At 43.2% G+C, this 21,159-nt stretch overlaps 1 protein-coding gene and 1 pseudogene across 2 annotated transcripts in view; one reads left to right on the forward strand and one right to left on the reverse strand.

Annotated features, from left to right (window-relative positions):
• Window positions 1-21,159, forward strand: part of CLIP3 (CAP-Gly domain containing linker protein 3) — a 265,248-nt gene that overhangs the window by 178,454 nt on the left and 65,635 nt on the right. For both annotated transcript variants that reach the window (XR_015300039.1, XM_086938686.1), the window contains exons 7-8: window positions 4,414-4,650; window positions 7,990-8,125. Coding sequence is in view for 1 of the 2 variants with exons in the window: in XM_086938686.1 (XP_086794812.1) it covers window positions 4,414-4,650; window positions 7,990-8,125 (373 nt within the window). In the remaining variant the exon portion in view is untranslated. The remainder of the gene's footprint in view (window positions 1-4,413; window positions 4,651-7,989; window positions 8,126-21,159) is intronic.
• On the reverse strand, window positions 17,304-19,383 carry LOC147692478 (rho-related BTB domain-containing protein 2 pseudogene; annotated as a pseudogene).

Below are 21,159 nucleotides of genomic sequence, written 5' to 3' on the forward strand. Positions count from 1 at the left end.
CGCGAAAAACTTCAAGTATTTCCCCTGTTTGGAATTTTTTAGAGCCGGTGTGGTCAGTAATAGAAGAGATTTGCGAGGACTTAAAAGAGAAATCTTGAAATTTTAAGGTAGCAGCCAACAGTTTCCCAGCCCGATTCTTTAAGAGCAACTTCTTGGATTTTTGAGCTTGGACACCAATATGGGCCCTTTTAGTTACAATGGTATTATATTTGTATTTTAGTAGCTTTATTTGTTGTAAACAAGTTGGATCCTTAGAATGCCGAAAGGAAGCTTCCAGAGTTTTAATTTCAGATGATAAAGCTGTAAGTTCTTTTTTAATATCTGAATTACGCTTGGACATACAGTTAATAACCTGACCACGGAAAGTGCATTTAAAGGAGTCCCATAGAACGATGGGAGAAGAGACAGAACCTTCGTTTTCACGGAAAAAAGTGTCTATAGCCTTAGAAAATTCATCAACCTGAGAGGAATCATGTAACACTTCAGTATTTAATTTCCATGAGCGAGCGCGTGATTTAGGAGCAAAGGATGACAGCATAAAACTGACGCCAGCATGATCAGAGATCAAAATGGGGTGTATAAGCGGAGAAGAGGAAGAGGAAACAAGAGAAGAATGAACTAGGAGATAGTCAATACGAGAGAAAGAAGAATGAGGCGAAGAAAAGAAAGAAAAATCACTACCAGTGGGATTATGGAGACGCCAAATATCCTGAAGATGAGAAATGGAACACATGTTAAGCATTTGTTTGTGGGATTTAGGAGGGCGAAACTGAAAAGCAGAATTCCTATCTAAGAGAGGGTCCATCGGTAAGTTAAAATCGCCGCCAACAATGAGATTACCAGCGTGTGGGGTGTCATTCAATTTTTTGGTAATGGATTTCCAAAAAGCCGGCTCATCAATGTTCGGAGCATAGATATTCATAACATATAAATCGTGTTGTCCATCCGACAGTTTAGATAGCAGCCACCGACCCTCAGAATCATGATCAGAAGAGAGTATCGATAAACCAGAGTTCTTTGAAATTAATGTAACAACCCCATTTCGTTTGCCAGAGGCATCAGAGCATGAAACATCCGAGACCCATTCCTTCTTCAAAAACAGCGCTTCTTTATTAGTGATCTTGGACTCTTGAAAGAGAACCAAATCTGCAGACAGAGATCTACAGTAATCTAAGATTTTCGATCTCTTCACTGGGTGAGTCAAACCCTTAACATTAAGGGATAGAACATTTAAACCTGGCATGGAAAAAAAGAAGGATAAAAAAAAGACGACACTGATAACAGAAAAAGAACCAACGTCATAAATACAAGGGACCAACCAACAAACAAAAGAAACAGTGAGAGAGCGTCCATGTGGGAAAAACAGGAGAAAGAAAAAGAAAGAAGAGATGAAAAGAGAATAGAAAGGAGAGAGAGAAGAAGCAGAAGGGGAGGCCTAAAAGAGACCAACATCATGCAGGGGAGAACGTGGAAAAGGCGAGCAAGGGACCCGTATTAGGAGCAAAAGTGAGTAATAACAAAAGCCCAAACTGAAATAGAGTAGCTAGTAGCAGGAAAAAATCGGAACTGGTAACAATCAAAACATAGTAACGCAAGATATCGTAATAATGTAAATCTCAAAACTGATAAAGAAGAAATTACTACAGTCAAATGTATAACAGTAGCATCATTACAAGAAAAATATCTATACTAAGCATCACTATTAGAATAATTGGTAAGCAAAATAGTTATATAAGGTACATCATGAACATTAGATATATGCATGGAGAACAATATGTATATTCTAAAAGAGAACTACATAATTAAAGAACAAGCTCTAAGCGTATATAACAATACTATGAATCTGAATTGCAAAAGCAAAAAATATAGAGACGTATGAGAAAATAAATGTGGAAAAATAGTAGAATAGACAGATAAAGAGAGATAGCAAATGACCTGTAAGAAAAAAATAATGCAAATATTGAAGAGATAAGCAGGAAGAACAGAGAAAGACGATATGTAGGAAATAAAAGAGAGAGAATATGGATAAGAAGCTCTGAATAGAGGAGAAAAACCAACCAAAACAAAAGGCATGATCACGAAAAAAAGAACAAAATAGGAAGAACATACCAGGAAATAAGTAGAATAGAAGAGTAAGAAACCAGTGGAAAGAAACAAAAGGGTACGTTCAGGAAGAATACCATGAGTAAGATAGGCAAGTATAGTGCAAGGGAGACAGACAAAAATGAATTCAGTATGGATAGAGGAAGAACAGAATTAACACGAACATTCCAGAAGATAAGACTGACAGATAAGCTCAACGGGAGAGAGGAAAGAATCAGGCATACAGAAAAATACAACCAGAAACAAACAGGAGACAGTTCAAGTGCCCGAGGCACCAGGAGTCTGCGAAGTTGCTCTTTGGATCTCCATCTCTATCTCCAACTGGTTGTCCAGGAACGTAGCCAAGTCCGCCGGCTCATCGAAAATTCTAGAGCGTCCTTTATAAGTGATGCGGAATTTTGAAGGACCAGAAAACGAAAAAGGAATGCCCATTTCAGAGAGACGTTTCCGAAGGTTCAGGAAGCCTTTTCTCCTTATAACGGTGTCTCTGGCAAAGTCTTGAGAAATGGAGATTCGATGACCATCCCAGATGACTTGCTTAGCTTTCCTCATATGAGAGAGAATCAATTCAGTATGCTGATGCCGCAGTGGTTTAAAAATGATTGCTCTTGGCTGGGTTGCCGCTTTAGGTCGAAACGTTGGAACACGGTGTGCTCTTTCTATCTCAAACTCTCTGTGGAATGAGATTTGCGAGGTGTCCGGAATCCAATGAGATAAAAACTCTATCATAGAGGGAGATGGTTTCTCTGAGTCTTCCGGTAAACCAAAAATACGTAGGTTAGACCTACGATTACGGTCCTCCTGCTCAGTGAGATCTCTGCGCAATGCCGCCATGGAACGCTCCAAGTGGTTGAGGGATCTGGATTGTTTTTGCATACCATCCTCTGCACAACTGATTCGTGATTCTGTAGCAGATACACGAAGAGAAAGGGCTTTAAAGTCATTTCTGATAGCAGACACCTCCACTTGTAATAAGTCTGTGTTAGTTTTTGTTGACTGCGCAATATCATGCACTTCATTAAGGCGCGCTAATATCGTGTCTAATGTGGAAGTAGTGTCTGACTGAGGAGACTCGGGCGTCGGAGAGACTGACTTAAGTCTTTTCAACGACGTGCCAACATCCTTTGAGTCCTTGGTGGTCGAAGAACGATTCATATTTGTAGTGTTGAAGAACTAGACTCCAAGAATACCAATTGAGGGAAAAAGGAAAACAGAAGCTGCGCAGAATGTCTCACAAAAATAGGTATAGCAAGCTGAGTTCAGTGTGCACTAAGATAGTACTAGCGGCGAAGTTATGTGCAGAGCAGGGGAGCACAATAATGAGACCGTAGGAAAAATATCGACACCTCTATGAGAGAAGCGCTCTGAGAGAGACAGCGCGTGAGCAGCTTAAGACCCAGCCAAGCAGCAATAAAATGACAGAAAAAAAGAAAAAAATAAATAAAAAATGTTACCAGTTGTAGGTCTCACAGAAGAAACGCTCTGGGCAGCGAAGTAGCACTGCAAAATTGTATCCAAAGCGGCGCATCTGAGGTAAGATGTCAGCAACGTCAAGAGCGGGAAAATGTCGGCCGCTCGTGAGGAAGACGAGCGCCTCTGAAGCGTTAGGCAGAAATCATGCAGCCGGTGGCCAAAGCATCAGGAAAACGTCTTCAAACAGCTCTCTGCATGTTCCGCTGCTGAGGGTTGCCTTTTCCGCATATAAGGGCAGCAAGAAACGGCGAAATTAGCTCAACGGGACAAACTCGCCTCGGAGCTCAAGCGCAACACGCCATGCTGAAGCGGCACGCAAGCCACGCCCCTCATTGGATCATGTTCTTAATGTCTGAAATTAAATGTATTCGAGAGATGTTTTAATTTGTGTGACTGCTTTTATAGATGTTTTTTGTCATGACACCGAATAAAGCGAAATATGACTATAACTCTGACTATGACTATGACACCAAAGAGGCACTTTCTGACAGCTGGGCTGTTGTAGTCTGAAGTCTGTGGATGATGACAGGGAGATAATTCTCAATTTTTCCAATTCTTCAACCTAGGGGATGCACACCAAGTGCAGAACCATCATAGTGTTTTTTCTACTGTCTTCTATACACGCACCTAGAGCAGAACTCTTTAATTTCTTTATTGACCTTTCTTACAGAGAAACTACACATCCTCGTATAGACCATGTTACCCTGTACAACACAAATACATTTAATTTCTCCAAAAGGAAATGGAATAGATCCTAAGTGTGTGGTGAAATCATAGGGGCGATGCTAAAAATTTAATGATCTGCTAATTTACAAAACCTCACTCTCTGCCTTTCAGAATAGCAAAGGGCAGAACCCGGCTGATGTGGTGCCTGACCCAATGGACATGACCCTGGACAAGGCTGAGTCTGCCATGGTGGCCAAGGAGTTGAAGCAGGTACTCCTTGATGCAGTGCCGCTGAGCTGCAACCTACCTAAAATCACGCTACCCAACTACGACAACATCCCTGGCAACCTCATGCTGATCGCCATTGGACTCAAGCTTGGGGACCGCGTCCTCGTGGATTGTGAGAAGGTAAATGGAGTGTGTGTATGTATGTATGTATGTATGTATAGGCATTTATATAGCGCACTACTCACCCGTAGGGTCCCAAGGCGCTTCGACCGCTGCGAAACCCTTCCTGGCTTCCCTGAGAGATGGTCCCTTAATGGGTATCTCCAGGGTGAGACCAGGCATCCCCGGCGGTCTGGTGGGGCCGTTAGTGAAGATGAGGCAAGCTAATGCCCAGAGTTGCCGAGTGTGATCGCTGATCAGAGTGGGCACCGAGGCGAGAGAATTATCGAGTCCGCTGACCCTGGTCCAGAAATCTGCCGCGCCGGGAATCGAACCCTGGTCCCGGGCCGTCCTCTGCTCTCGGGTCTGCCGCCTCTAACCAGTGAGCCACACTACTTCACTGTATAAGTGTGCAAGGCAATATTAACACCTTTGTCACACCTAAAGGCGGTGTTCTTGCACGTTTTGTTTTGTGTAATGTGTTTACATGTAATAATATGACTCTTTTTATATGAGGCTATAATAGTGTGAAACGCAGAGGGAATTTGTGCACCGTGCCTATAAAATATCACACTTTGAGGGGCAAAAATACCTGATAAATACCGAAACATACAGATTTCGGTGCATAAACACCATAATACGCATGCTATGCTCCATTTCTGGGGCAAATCGTGTAACAGGTGAAAATCATTGCACACAATGAATCTGGGCACAGATTTGCGCCGTTTTTTGTCGTGTGCAATAATTATTGCCCATCAAACCAGGCCCCTTTTAATAAGGACCTTTGTGTGTATAATGATGTAAAAGCCTGTGTCACATTCCCTGGCAGAATGTGTGACAATTTGTCTCTGCACTGTGGTTTGTGGTGGCACAGCTGAAGGCAATGTATATTTTTATGTGTGCCAAATATTCCCCTACAACAAATTTAAAGGCAGTAGGTGTGGGTGTATGTGTATGCCAGTGTCAGTCTCCTAGGATATATGTCTGTCCATCCGTGTGTAAGCAGTGCCTTTCTGTCTCCCACGCGCAAAAGCACTTATCTTGTAAAAAAAATCAATCAAGCCCTGTACTACTTTGAATATTTCCACACTTGGTTTGTGATTTTTCGCCGGTGTGAGACACAGCTGCAGTCATTTTCAGATATGGGTAATAGCAACTCCAGGGCCCGTACATGCGAGATTAGGTACATTGTCATCACTTTCGTTAGCTACCTGGTGTTTTCTAAAGTTTACTTGTTTGGGTCTCTTTGTTTGTGTGATCAAAAGTGTATGTCAGAAGGACACAATTCTCTGAAATCTGAATCTTCCTATGTTCCATATGCACTCTTGGGTGTTCCAACCTCTATATCTAGAGGCTTAATAAAAAACAGAGGAAAGCTATTTTCAGGGTGACCTTTCCTTGTTTCCGGTTTTCTTAATCCATTTGAGGACAGGACGTTTGACTTCTGAGAGTTCATTTGTGGGTAAACCATACACACGTCCCCTTCCTCCTTGATCTGCTCAATTTCCAGGTTGAGGTAGACATCTAGATGATTCCTTTGAGGACTTGCGGGGTGCACTTATCTCACTATCCTGTTTCCCGATAAGATGCTGGTCGTTGAAGGCTAACTGAATTCTGCTTGGAGTTCTCCATCTTGGTAGAGGACCTGAAAATTATATGTAAAGGACCTCAGTCAGTGAGATGTAGATCAAACATCATATATTTTCTCCAGATTTCCCTGCATGGAAAATATAGTCAATTTGCAGTAACCTGCAGAAGAAAGACAAGCTGGTTACTTGCCTGTCTACACTGGCAGGTTTGGAAGCAAACTTGCTGTCTGAAATGGAGAGAAACTCGTGCTGAAGACAGGTACTAACCTGTTCAATTTGTGTGAATCTTGGGATATGTTTCAAGGCCCATTAAGCAGTCCCTAAGGCTTTGTGTCAATTAGGCACAAAATAGAGGAATCCTTTTGAAACATATTTAAAGTCCTGATCATCATCTGTTACTTGAACCTACCAAGCTCGTGCAGGACTTATCTGCTCTACAAGTTAGTTTTGTTGCGAGGGCTACCACGGAAGAGCCATCCTGGTAATCCACTTAAAGTTCAACTCCACCGGATAGGCTGTCAACGATCTTCTGGTGCTCCAGCATTGGTGTAGAATAAAGAATTTAGCATATGTGAAAAGACAGTTGCAGCAGATTAGAAGCCCAACAATAAACTCCCCATTGAAATCCTAAGACAAAGGGTCTTCCACTAACCATTGTCAAGTGAGATGAATTTCCATCCTGCAGATGGACATGCTGCCTAGCCAGAAAATATTTTAGCTTGGTTCTCAAACATTAATAACTTAATATATTCCTTTGTCACTGAGTTCAGCATGGCAACCTTTCTCTTCGTAACTCACCTACTTGCAGTTCATGCAAAGCTCAAAGCACTATGTTCTACACCACCACCAGTAGTCCCTACAGTATGTTCAGTAGGCTGAAGTCAATGACGTCTACCACCTAAGCTACAGTTTGTGCCAGATTCATCCTAGTGGTTTGTTCTGGTTAACTTTATTAATCCGGTAAAAAGGTTACCTCACCACTTTATGTAACATTTTTTACTTTAATTATGTTCACCACCTTTTATACGGTTATGTTACTTTAATACTGGTTAGTGTATTTTTTTGTTCCGGGTACTTTAATAAATTCTTGTATTTTGTTATTTGCTCATTGCGATTATCGATCACAATATTTTCACAGTTTTGAACGACTTTAGGCTGATGCTCGAGTCTCTCCTGAGAAATCTTATAAGTGACCTGCAAGAGTTAATCTGATCAGATCGAAGGCTATCAATAAGTCATATTTCCTATTTTGTGTGATGTAGAAAGCCTGATTCGGGGGATTGTATGACTCAAAACTAGCCACAGAATCTTTCTGCACTCTCATTCTCTTACGAAGAATAGTCTCTGGTGTCTTTCTGTGTGTCTGGAATGTTTATGCTTGAGTCAGGTCTAGGAGAGGTGTTTGTGTGTCTAGGATCAGTGGTATAGAGTGTATGTGTTTGTTTCTAACATGGATGCATGTAAGATGTTATAAAGAGCCCCACCAGGAGCAGCCTTCCTGCTGTTCAGCCCATCCTCCAACTGACACCACACTCATCGAACATTCCACACACCAACATTCCATGCACTCAAGCACACTGACTGAGCACCAGGTATAACAGTGTTTGGTTGTCCTTGATGCTTATACCTGTGTCCCAATGAAAGATTGTATGACTAGAAGCGCAAGTTTTTAAAGGACACAGATGATGAGCTGAGGGAAGAGACCAACACAAAATGTACTAAGGAAAGAAGCAACCTGCATCAGTCTAATACCCTGTCCATCTCTTTTCAGGCCGGGACGCTGCGATTCTGTGGCACTACCGAATTTGCCAGTGGACAGTGGGTTGGCGTGGAGCTTGATGAACCAGAGGGTAAAAATGATGGCAGCGTTGGAGGGATTCGATATTTTATCTGCCCTCCAAAACATGGTAAGCACTGGTACTGTGTAGCTTACCCACTTTCTTAATTTCCTTCACTTTAAAAAAAATTATAAAACAGGAACAGACTTCCGAGGAAAAATATCCTAAAATTGAAGATAAATGGGTCAATATGACATGGTCTGTATTATCAGACAACCTGTGCTATATAAAGTATTGCTGCAAAGCAGGAAGGAGCCGGCTTGTTACAATTATCTGCATTTCATCACTTGAATAACAATATGTCATTATATTATAATGGAAGATAACAAGGAAAAATTACTTATCAAAACTACATGACTTTGTTGACTATTTGTATCACTATCATCAATTTGACATTGGACTAACTTTATGACTCGCATACAGTTGTATGAATAATCATTACAGGGTTTATTATGTCAGACATGACAGGGTTTATTATGTCAGAATGGCCAAATGACTTAATAATTTGTATTAAACCAGTTTGTGAACTTATCGAATAAACGTGGTTTCTAGTTTAGGCAGCAGCCGCGGTCATTCTCCTACACCATGGAGCACATAGGTTAGGTCTATTACTGTTCTTGGCGAAATAATACTGCTTTTGAGTAGCTCAACTAGTCTGAGGAAAGAAGGAGCAGACAGGAAAGCACAGTCAGCCAAAAAGGGAGCTCCAACAAAGGTCCATGAGCATTTAAATGGAATAAGTGCAGACAAAACACAAGTTAGAGAACCCCTTAAATACGCCTTATAACCGTTATTCATGAACTGTTGCAGCAAGGGATATACCTTGCTAGAGTATAGATAATAATCTCAGGATACCCACTGAAGATCCGTCTTTTTACGATATAATCCCCCATTTTGACTTAGGGGTCACCAATGTCTCAAAACATTTTTCTAGGGCCTGACTGGCTGCATTGTAATGGAAAACCTAAAAACAAGTCATACGTTGTACTCCTTAGCAATAGCATTTAGACTTAAATAACTTTGTAGTACAAACTAAAACATCCAGATAATGTATCAGCATTTATCGTATTATGTGAATAATTCTAAATGTGAATATGCACCATAAAGCATTCAAAATAGGTTAGCAATTTGTCAGTCAAAGCAATATATGAAATCTGAACTTATCATGTACATCACTCAAATAATGTTGTTTGAGTATACAGTTGTATGGCAATACAAAGTATTAAAGTACTAGCTCCCCAGCCCACCCTAGGACTCGCAATCTTACTCTTATCTTTAGTGAACTGCTATGATTGTTACTATCTGTTTTGTCCTAGTCCTGTTCGATTGTGCTATTAACTACAGCTTCCTTCATAAGAAAGTTAAAAAGGCTCTGATGATGACATTTCTGGCTAGATCTCTAGTTTCATCATAGGACTCGCCTTCTTACTCTTGCCTTTATTGAAATGTTATGATTTATATGATCGGTTTTGTCTTTTTCGGGTCCAGTCTGTCCCCTTGTTGTTAATTCTTGTACCTTTGTAACTACCAATCTGTAAAGCGCTCTGATACCCCCTATGGTCTTGTTCGCGTTATATAAAACTCTTTAAATAAATAAATAAAAAACAAATATTTTACCATCAAAATGCTTTGAAAAACTGGACAATAATGTTGATTATGATTTACTGCCTTTAAAAAGGAAGCATAATGGCCTTTTCCTGGAATCTTTAATATGATGTCCACTGATATATTTAGAGAAGACCCACATATATTCCAGTGCATTCAATACATACTTTTAAAGGTTATTTCCTTAATGTTACAGCTTGCTTCAGACAGTGATTGGAAACAACCTATGGAACTGCAGCATTCTTTGAATGTACCATTAGGCATAGTGTGACTTGTGTTGCGTTGAGAGAACGCCGGCATACTGAGCTCTCCCTTACCATTACTCCATCTCCAAATTGTATCCCTCAAAACACCAAGACCAATTCTTTAGGAAAAAGTGCAAGCATTCCTTTCTGCATGTGTGGGGTTAGACTCTGGAGCAAAGTCTCTGGAAAAAAAACGAATGAATAGCCCAGCAGAAATAGGACAAATGCGTAAGTGAGGCGAGGACAAGCAAGACTGTTACAGCAGAGTGAACGTTTGATAAGGAAGTGGAGAGTGTAAGCCAGAAAGCCATTAGCAAACAGCTCATATGGTTGCGTAAGACAGCTCTGGGTGCCAAGATATGTAGTAATGATCTTACATCACCTGGGCCACATTTGGACCCTGAAAAGGAGGAGGCGGCCACTTAAGGGCGGAGGAGCGAGCTCTGAAGGGGACAGGTCCCTGCTATCCCTTTATAGTACAGATGGTAGCCGAATCAAGCAGGACGTAAGTGCAGCAGGCAGCACTTATGTGGGACAGGAAGAGGGTTAGTTATACCTTTTGGGAAGCAGCCGATAGCTGTGAAAACTCATGCTAGGAAAAATCCCTCACTGAGAACAAGGATGAGGATTGCTCAAAGGACCTGGAGGTGGGTGGGCCACACCAAGGAAATTTGATCTACCCGGTGATTGGGGAAAAATTTAAGAATACAGCACAAAGCAGCAGGCATATGAGCCAAACCAGTGTGAAGACATTTAGGTTACACCAGATAGGTGAAATATTCAAGTTACATAGATAGATGGCTTGGTCCTTTCTGCCAACTGTTTAGACCCGTGACCACATAATGGACTGCTGATAATTAGGTGAGTGGTGGAAATTAACCATCTACATTGTGTGCCCTGGCTGCTTATTCAAAGGAAGCAGACAGATGGCTAACCAAAACAGAGGCGGCACAAGACTTTTAAATCTTAACACTGATAAGCTTTACTCCAACGTGACAATGAGGGTACAGGAAACTAATATTAGATACCAACAGGGAGAGCTTTTTTGTGCAAAAGTAGTATACGAGTCAATAGGACAACTTGACACAGTAAGTTGTCTAAGTGTCATCGCCTACCATAGACCGTTACAGAAATGAATAAGTATCACACATTAAAACACATTCTTTAGGTATAAGAATCAGAGCAATCGAGGGTTGACAGACACAAGTAAGAGCAAATAAAAGGAGGAGGAGATGATGATTTGATGGCAGGAACTTCACGATCAACAACTGACCTGACAAGTGAAGCATCAATATATGATGTCTTAAAAGTGATCCTGGACATCAGAGAAGTTCTAGAACAATCACTTATGCACACTGCAGGAAAAAGCATTCTGAAAACACAGATAAAACTCCTTTCGAATACCGCGGACCTGGAAAATATCAAGTCTACGCCGCTGCTAAGGGCCCTGGCAACCTCATAAAATAATGACTGCCATGTTGGCCCCCATGACTAATCTTACCTCAATAGTACAATTGGGAAAACCTGTTTAACCCAAATTCTGGCTGTACAAATTGAAGATTTTTTTTTTTTTTTTCACATTTCAAAATATGTTTATTAAAGGTTAGATGGTGAAATACTGAAGGGTGATTGTTTAACACATAATACATTTGACTTGTTACAGGTCACAGTGGTTTTGAAATGTTCCATACAATCAGGGTATCATATCCTGATTGCTAGAAGCCCTTAAGTTTATAAAGTGAATTGGTTTAGTCTGTTGTTGTAAGTAAAGGTTGTGCATGGCAAGGTCCTCAACAGAGCACGCTATAAAAGTGTAAAAGAACTGTGCAGTTTACCATAGCTCCCTCCCCTCCCCCCATATACACTGCAAATACGCCTACATACGTACAAACACACATACACCACTGTCACCACACGGAACATGCCGCATTAGAAAGGACAGTGGAGGCACGCCAAGGAGTGGTGCACTAAGGAGATCTGAGGTACGAAGAAGCACCTGAACCATTGGACTGCCTCAATCGCTTCACCTCCTCCAGTAGGGGGTGATGCCGGGCCTCTCCCCACGCATTAGAACAAGGGGGACTTTTAGCCACTTTGCCTAATGTGCCTTCAATAACATCATGAATAAATACATAGATGATTCAAGACCCCTTAAGATGTCCTCAAAACAGACATGCCTTAATATTTTAGAAGAATTCACCAAGATTGTAAACCTGACATTCCTGCCACGGAGGAGAATCCGAAACAGATCCAAGTTGAAAGAGTCGGATAGGATAAAGGGTCTCCCTTAACGTCTGGAGCTGCATGGGACTGCTGGGGTTAATCGACAAGGCTTATACACTGAGATACAGATGAGTGTCGGCTAACCTAGCACTGAACACCTCTGCAGTTGCAACAGGAGCTTCTGCCTCAGTTCAAGATCTCTATTGAGCCCTGTTGTAAACAACATTTCTAAAAGATGCTCCGCATCCAAGGCACGAGAGAGGAAGCCATCCGTTTTGGAAAGCTAGAGTATAAGGATGTAATGTGAACAAGGAGAGAGGTAGCGGACACAGCATGGATCTGGAAAGGTGAGGGTGTAAGGATGTAATGTGAACGGGGAGAGAGGTAGCGGACACGGCATGGATCTGGAAAGGTAAGGGTGTAAAGATGTACTGTGAACGGGGAGAGAGGTAGCGGACACAGCATGGATCTGGAAAATGTGAGGTGTAAAGATGTAATATGATTGGGGTGACAGGAAGCGGACACAAGATGAATCTAGAAAGGTAATGTGAACGGGGTGAGAGATAGCTGACACAGCATGGATCTGGAAAGCCAGAGTGTAAGGATGTAATGTGAACGGGGAGAGAGGTAGCGGACACAGCATGGATCTGGAAAGGTGAGGGTGTAAAGATGTAATATTATTGGGGTGAGAGGTAGCAGACAGCATGGATCTGGAAAGGTGAGGGTGTAAGGATGTAATGTGAACGGGGAGAGAGGTAGAGGACACAGCATGGATCTGGAAAGGTGAGGGTGTAAGGATGTAATGTGAACGGGGAGAGAGGTAGAGTACACAGCATGGATCTGGAAAGGTGAGGGTGTAAAGATGTAATATGATCAGGGTGAGAGGTAGCGGACACAGGATGGATCTAGAAAGGTAATGTGAACGGGGAGAGGTAGCGGACACAGCATGGATCTGGAAAGGTGAGGGTGTAAGGATGTAATGTGAACGGAGAGAGGTAGCGGACACAGCATGGATCTGGAAAGGTGAGGGTGTAAAGATGTAATATGATCGGGTGAGAGGTAGCAGACACAGCATGGATCTAGAAAGGTAATGTGAACGGGGAGAGGTGGCGGACACAGCATGGATCTGGAAAGGTCAGGGTGTAAAGATGTAATACGATCGGGTTAGAGGTAGCAGACACAGCATGGATCTGGAAAGGTGAGGGTGTAAAGATGTAATGTGAAGAGGGCGAGAGGTAGCAGACACAGCATGGATCTGGAAAGGTGAGGGTGTAAGGATGTAATGTGAACGGAGAGAGGTAGCAGACACAGCATGGATCTGGAACGGTGAGGGTGTAAAGATGTAATATGATAGGGGTGAGAGGTAGCTGACACAGCATGGATCTGGAAAGGTGAGGGTGTCTTTCACAGAAAGCATGTGCTCAAAGATGGACAGGTGACTAGACGACAGACCTGAAGACCTTTAACCTTAATCTCCTTTTCTCAAACCTAAATGTGCTTTCTTCTGTTAGCACTATGAGAACTCCTCTCACCCTCACGTTTGAACCCTTTCTTGCTACAACCTGTGATATTGCCTCATGCAAGAAATCAGGGAAGAGGGACCGTGCTACTGTTGTTTTTTTTTACAGTAGGAAGGTTTCTTTTTAAAACTACACTTTCTCCAATTTTCCATCTCTCATTTTACTGTGGCTTTTAAATGGATTTTTTGGGAAAAATATATCAAACTGGTAGCACTTTTTGTATAGCAATCACACCTAAACTGGCATTTTAATTTAGGTTCTTGAGTAAAAATTGGATTGAATTCCTGTCTGATGATAATTCTTTGGTATATATTTTGAATTGTTTAATGTTTGATGTCATGCACGACCACAGTAGGAATGATCTCTCACAGCACCCATCCCTGATTTTGTACACATTGCAGACTGTTTCCTTTGCGGTACTAAACCTGAATGATAAATATCGACCCAAATTTGCACAGATGTGGTCAATTTTGCAGAGAACAGCTATTGTCTCCCATGGGTCCCTCGTCTAGATTAGTGTGTTGTAGGTTAGTTGACCAATATTCTTCAGGGAAGGGAGATGAGAGTACAAGCAGCTAGGATGCAAAAGAAACTGGAGCTTTGCCTTACTCTGTGCTCACCAACTAGGGTGCACAAGAAGGCACCAGGCCTAAAACTCTTACGGACGATCGTACTGAAAGGGTTGTAGCATCAAATCCAGCAGCAGTGAATACATAGAGCACCCAAGCAAGAGATTCATCTGGTGGGCAGAGTAAAAGGGCTAATGTTGGTAAAACAGGTGAACTGGTGCACTGAGAAGCCTGTCATCTCCCTACAACAGTGTAACACTTCCTACGTGTTGGTAATAAATATGCGCTGTGGAAAGAAGATTGTGAGGCAAACAAATTCAGATTAATCAGGAGATGTTTAAATATGATCTTACATTTTGAGAAGTGAAAGACAACTGGGTAACCCTGTTCTCCGGACAGTCTTAGGTATTGTAATTGCCTGACACAGTCAAACCTACAGAAAAATTTACGAAACGAGGACTAGACAACGGTGTGACCCCAGAGTCCGAACGACTCCAGTAGATTAGAAACAATGACTTAATGTGAAAGACAGTCCATGCTCCAAACAGAGGCCCTCCATGAACTACGGATGCAAGAATACACTCCAAGAGCAGCACCCAGAAACCAAGCTCCATGAACTATCGATGCAAGAATACACTCCAAAGAGCAGCAGCCAGAAACCAAGCTCCATGAACTATCGATGCAAGAATACACTCCAAAGAGCAGCACCCAGAAACCAAGCTCCATGAACTATCGATGCAAGAATACACTCCATTAAGAGCAGCACCCAGAAACCAAGCTCCATGAACTATCGATGCAAGAATACACTCCAAAGAGCAGCAGCCAGAAACCAAGCTCCATGAACTATCGATGGAAGAATACACTCCAAAGAGTAGAACCCAGAAACCAAGCTCCATGAACTATCGATGCAAGAATACACTCCAAAGAGCAGCACCCAGAAACCAAGCTCCATGAACTATCAATGCAAGAATACGCTCCAAAGAGCAGAACCCAGAAACCAAGCTCCATGAACTATCGATGCAAGAATACACTCCAAAGAGCAGCACCCAGAAACCAAGCTCCATGAACTATCGATGCAAGAATACGCTCCAAAGAGCAGAACCCAGAAACCAAGCTCCATGAACTATCGATGCAAGAATTCACTCCAAAGAGCAGCACCCAGAAACCAAGCTCCATGAACTATCGATGCAAGAATACGCTCCAAAGAGCAGCACCCAGAAACCAAGCTCCATGAACTATCGATGCAAGAATACATTCCAAAGAGCAGCACCCAGAAACCAAGCTCCATGAACTATCGATGCAAGAATACACTCCAAAGAGCAGCACCCAGAAACCAAGCTCCATGAACCATCGATGCAAGAATACACTCCAAAGAGCAGCACCCAGAAACCAAGCTCATTCAACAGCATGCAATCCGGGAAAACGCAATTCAGCAAATTCTGACAGGAAAATGTATCTCATTGCATCCACAATACAAATACAAAAACCACAAGCTGAGCCAATCAAAGTCCAACCAACAGCCCAAACCACAGCAGATCCTTCCAAAGCTTTAAGGGATCCCTCAGTGCACTCATAACCTCCTAATATCGAACACACAAGATAAACCGTAGCAGAACCATCTCAAAATCTTAAGCGGTTCCTTAATGCAATTGGAGGTCGGAGCCTCTCATCGTAGAAGCAGCAAGCTAAATCCCCAGTAGAACCATCCTAAAACCGTATGCGATTCCTTAATGCTATCCGAGCCCCCGAACATCAAGCCTGCAAAGTAAACCTCAGCAGACCCCATTCTAAACCTAAAGAGACATCTCCGCGAGATCCAGAAAAGCAGAGACTTGCCTTATGAACTCAGAACAGAGACAAATTGTCTGAGCCTACAAATAAATTCAGCATATCTCTGAAATGTGGAACAGGAAGAAGCAGAAAGCAACTTCAGAAACTGGAACTGCAAGTGACCCGTCTTCTGCATCTAGAATCAGAAGGGCAAAGTCTTTTGAAATGAAATCGAACAAGGTCTTTTTAGCAAGCCGTAACTGCGATCTAGCAGGACTACAGGAGCACAACTCAAAATAAACAGAACACGAAGAGAAATAATCCCATGCACCCAGAAACCAAAGGCCTCTTAAACCTAATCTTTGTACAAATGTATCCTTCTCTTATTCCCAAATAATAAGATTCTGTACATTAACAACCACCTCTATAGTCTGTTGGCTCAGAACCAGTCATTGCCATCTTTAGAAACTCAGAATCCCAAAGCAGAAGCTGTTCACAGCTTATTCATAAAAACAGTGAGCACATGCTGCACTACTTGGTGCAGGCAACATCACCCCCCTCCTGATCAGCAACAGAGGGCGCTGCAAGTGGTTCAAATAGCCCCTGCTACAGCTTGAAGGGTGGAAGAATAGTCTAAGAGATCATACACGTTGAGACCAGACCCTACACTGCGTGCCACATGTCTTCAGATCCCTCTGCGTAGGCTCAACATGAAGGTCCAAGCCCAGTCTCCATCTCCCTCATATTACAGAAGAGCGCCTCGAAATAGCTCCTCATGAGAGACAGGCCGAGGGCACTTACCCCGGGCACCCATCCGCCAAGACCCATTCACAGCTTATCTAGGTCCTGTCGCTGTGCAAAATAACTCCGCACATGCCTTAGACTCAAACGGCAGAGGAGCTTACACTCCTGTGTGAGTTGAAGAACAACAACAGGGAAGGAATGGATAAGGGAGGACCCTTCTCGCTTACTGTCCACCTGCTGAAAAGGCACCGTGAGGTCAACAAGGAGTTAAAGCGGAGGAGCCAAGGTTAGTTTTGTAAACTTGAAACTGGAGAACATTACTGTAAACCTCGGGTAGATACAAAGATGGGGTATTTAAGGATTGCCTTGCGAAAGGTGCAGGCAGCGAGTGGCTCAAATGAAGCCCGCAAGCATCCCCAGCACACTCATAACGCACACAAGGAATGCATTCATCTGCTGTAGGGCCGTGCAGTGGTTTGTGTCTGTGTTTTGGCATTTTGATAAGAGAGCCCCCTGCGATAACTAACATGGAAAGAGCACTCATGCCACAAGTAACATGTGTGATGTGCAGAGAGTAGAGCTAGAAACGTAGCACCGGGTATGTTCTCTGCACTTAAGCATCTCAGCAGGTGCCCGTTGACCAGACTCGGAGCACCTACTCAACCTTCACATCCCTCAGAGTCCTTTTACTTCATGAGAAAGGAATCATTCAACACTGTTAAGTATCCCCTTTCTTTAGAGGCAGTGTAGCAAATTGGACAAGAGTCCCTGTCCCTGTAAAACTTGAGCGCCATCTTGGAACGGGCAATGCAGGCAACCCTTAGATGTGGTGTTCACAGCTTGAAGTGCAGGGCTAGTGAGAGAGGACGCCATTCTGCCCACCCATCTTCACATTGTGCTTTCCGTGGATTAAACATAGTGATGCGAACCATAATGCTATTAACGTGTGGCAAATGGTGCACATACCGCCCCATTAGCCAGTTCAATAATGACATGCTTTAACTGGAAGCTTCCGAGCAGCCCTTTTGGAGATTAAACGCTGGTCACGTCCTGGTTCTGTGTACTGTGGTGACACCCTGCTAACAAGGCAGGCATATCCAACCAATTGTTGAGCAACGTTCTCATCATCCAGCCGTTTTCCCACTCTTGCATCACATCACAGCAGCGAGTGGACGCTCTGGGTGTCAGGATCCACTCTGCGTCACATTAGTACACTTTGAAAAAAGGTGGTGTGAAATCACTTCCAAACCTTCACCATTGACTGTCAGTACAGCCGCATGACTTGGCCAGTAGAGCCTGATGAATCTCCGCCATCCGTCCAAAGATTCCGCCACAGGTCAGCGAAGGCACAAGCAACTCTCAAGGCAGAACAAGCCAAAGCTGAGCATTGATTCATCTCTTTATTCAGGGAATCTTCACCACATCCACGCACTGTGATCCACGCTCAGGACACGTGGGGGGAGGAGGAAGATGGCCGTCAGAAGCACCACTTGCTCTTGTTGTGCTGCTTGTGCAGGATCTCCTCCTCCCGCTCGCGCTCCTTCTTGGAGCGCAGGTAGCGGTCCTCCTCCTTCAGGTACCAGACCGGGGGCCAGCGGTGCTTCTCGAAGTGACTTTTGTTTTCTGGCGTCATGTACTTCATCTCTCTGGGGTATTTGCGGCAGACGCTGTTGTAGTTGGTGCAGATGTAGTGCTGGCACCAGTCTGCCAGCTGCTTGGCATTATGGAACTGAGCCATGTCTAGGTAGATAAGCACCTGTCCGTCGATGTCCACCCCCTGGACATAGGCCCTGAGGAGCTCGTCCACCGCGTGCTGCTCTGTCAGCGCCTGTAGCCGTGGCAGGCACAGACGGTTCGTCAGAATCAGCATCTCCATGGCATCCAGAGTGGCCACAGGCGTGAAGAGCCCCAAGTACAGGTACTCCAGGACAGCACGCAGGCATGAGCGGCTAGTCCCGGGGAGCGATACCTCCTCGGTGAAGCTTTCCCTGAAGTAGCCACGGAACAAGGCAACCATCCAGTCACAGCTCGCGATGAGCAGAGGTTTATGGGCCGGGACCAAGCCATCGTCCACTCGGAACACCACGTTTCGCCAGTGGCCGCCGGGCTCGATTTATAGCATCAAGATCAGCGTATCGCAGGTCCAACTGGCATCCCACTAGGACGATCGGCGTGCGTGGGCAGAAGTGCTTGATCTCGGGGTACCACATGGTCTTCACATGCCGGAGAGAATTGGGATTCGCCAAGGAAAAGCATAGGACGACCACATCAGACCTGCCATAGGTGAAGCGTCTGTCTTTATGGTGGTGGTCAAAGGTGTCCCAGAGCCGCAGAGATACGCTGACCTGATCTAACACGTCCCGAGACCTTTCCAGCACCTCTTGGCAGACGTGGTACTGGTCAATGGCCCAAACAGTAGGCACGTGGGTGGCCAGCAGCTGGTACTGAGTAAGGGTTGCATTGCAGGCTCTGGCACAGATGAGACGGGTCTTCCCCACTGCATTATCACCGACCACCACACATTTAATGGTTTCAACATTGGGTTGTTCATAGTCCAAATCAATATCCATCGAATGGCAGCTCAGGCGGTGCTCCGGCCCCGCAGGCGCTGCTCCCCGGCCCCCGCCGCCCCCCGGTGCCGCTCGCTCCTCCCGCCGCGGCCGCCGCTCTCCATTGTGCGCCGCCGCCGGAGCCCCGACTCCAAATTGAAGATTTTAATCCAGACTCGCCACTGCCATCTAATATTATTAAGTGCAGACTATGCAGCTATAAATTTGAAACATTTACACATCTAGTCTGCTGTTGTCAGTCACTGCTACACCTCCGGAGAATACTATTAAAGCAACTCTTCTTAGTCCATGGCAGAAGAACATATAACAATGAAGTGAATTAGATTTTTAGCACCATCATTTCCGCTGAACTGGCAAGAATTGGTAAATTTTTTTAAGGCAGTGCTAAAAAAACACACAACAAAGTCAGGAGATGTCTGCCGTTTGACAACTTTTTACCTTCGGTACCACAGACTTTAGGCATCTCACACTCTGACTCTCTTGCAGTTGTTTTTTAATAGCCACTACACATTTAACGCAAATGTAGAGGATTTTATTCTTTGGATATTACAATCATGTTCGTGTTAGATAGCCCTATTATGAATCACTGCTTTTTATATATCTTTTATACTGGTTTTAAACAGTTAAATTGCAAAAAAATGTGGAAAGAAAACGAAACAAAGTATATTGCAGACCGTGGGTTCTGCCCCTAGGTACTATATGTTGGTCACATTTGAGAGTATGGCAAGGTCTCTTAAGTGTTTTATATTGTTATGGTTTTAATTAACTACACAATAAAAAAAATGTGACTTAAAAAAGTTCTAGAACAAATGTTTGAAACACTGGCAATAGAGGTTACTCTACCATAAGACCTAGGTAAAGAGTCAGCAATAACAAAAGACAGAGATAGGGAATGAGTTAAAAACAATGAAAAAGCTATTGGAAGATCTCATATGCATAAACAAGTTTGCCAGAAGGAGATGGTGGGAATGGGTAAACTATTTAACTTGATAATACACATGCACATAGAATTCCAGGGAAAATCAATCATCCAAGGGTGCACCATGACTAACTATAGTAAAACTCATGAACAACAAGGATGTCATATTGCAGTAATCCAGAAAAGAAGGTCTACATCACCATAAAAACCAATTCATTCTCATTGTTGAGATTTGCAGATGATCGACCAAATTAAGCACCAGCAGAATTAAAAAAGTTATTATTTGAGAAATTTAAATGAAGGCTACAAAATATATCTGTCTAAAGCATGTTAACATAGTGGTCTAAGTTAAATGTGAGGGGTGGCTCAAAGACCTGGCTATTCCCCTGCTACCTCTGGAAGTGGCGGTCCTGATCTGACATCATCTGGGCACTGTTTGGACCCAACAAAGGAAGTAATATTCATTTAAAAGCTGAAAAATGAGCTGCAAGGACTAAGGGGCACATTTGAGCTCCCCATGAAAGCCTGAGATAGGCTGGGGAAGTGGTTATGAAGCAGAAAACTAACTCAATGAATGAAATGATAGAGGAAGTTGTAAAGGGAAGTTGGAAGGAAGTACACAGAGGGGACATACAATTTCTGCAATATATAGACAATATAGGGACAAAACCATATGATACCAGAAGGATCAACAAAACATGGCTAAAACTGAAACAAAAGAAGAAGGGAGTGAGAAATCACGCATAACAGATACCTGCTAAACTCAAGAGACATGAAATTAACTAGGTTTGATTACATATAATATAAGTATTATCACTGCCCACTACTATTACTGCCTAAAAAAGTACTCAGAAGTGTGATGGTATATCCATTTTTAACATGGATGAGGTCACATGGTTTACGCAAATATAATGAAGAAGGTGTGAGATAGATATAGG

This window comes from Lissotriton vulgaris, chromosome 9, assembly GCF_964263255.1.
Source record: "Lissotriton vulgaris chromosome 9, aLisVul1.2, whole genome shotgun sequence".
Lineage (NCBI taxonomy): Eukaryota > Metazoa > Chordata > Amphibia > Caudata > Salamandridae > Lissotriton > Lissotriton vulgaris.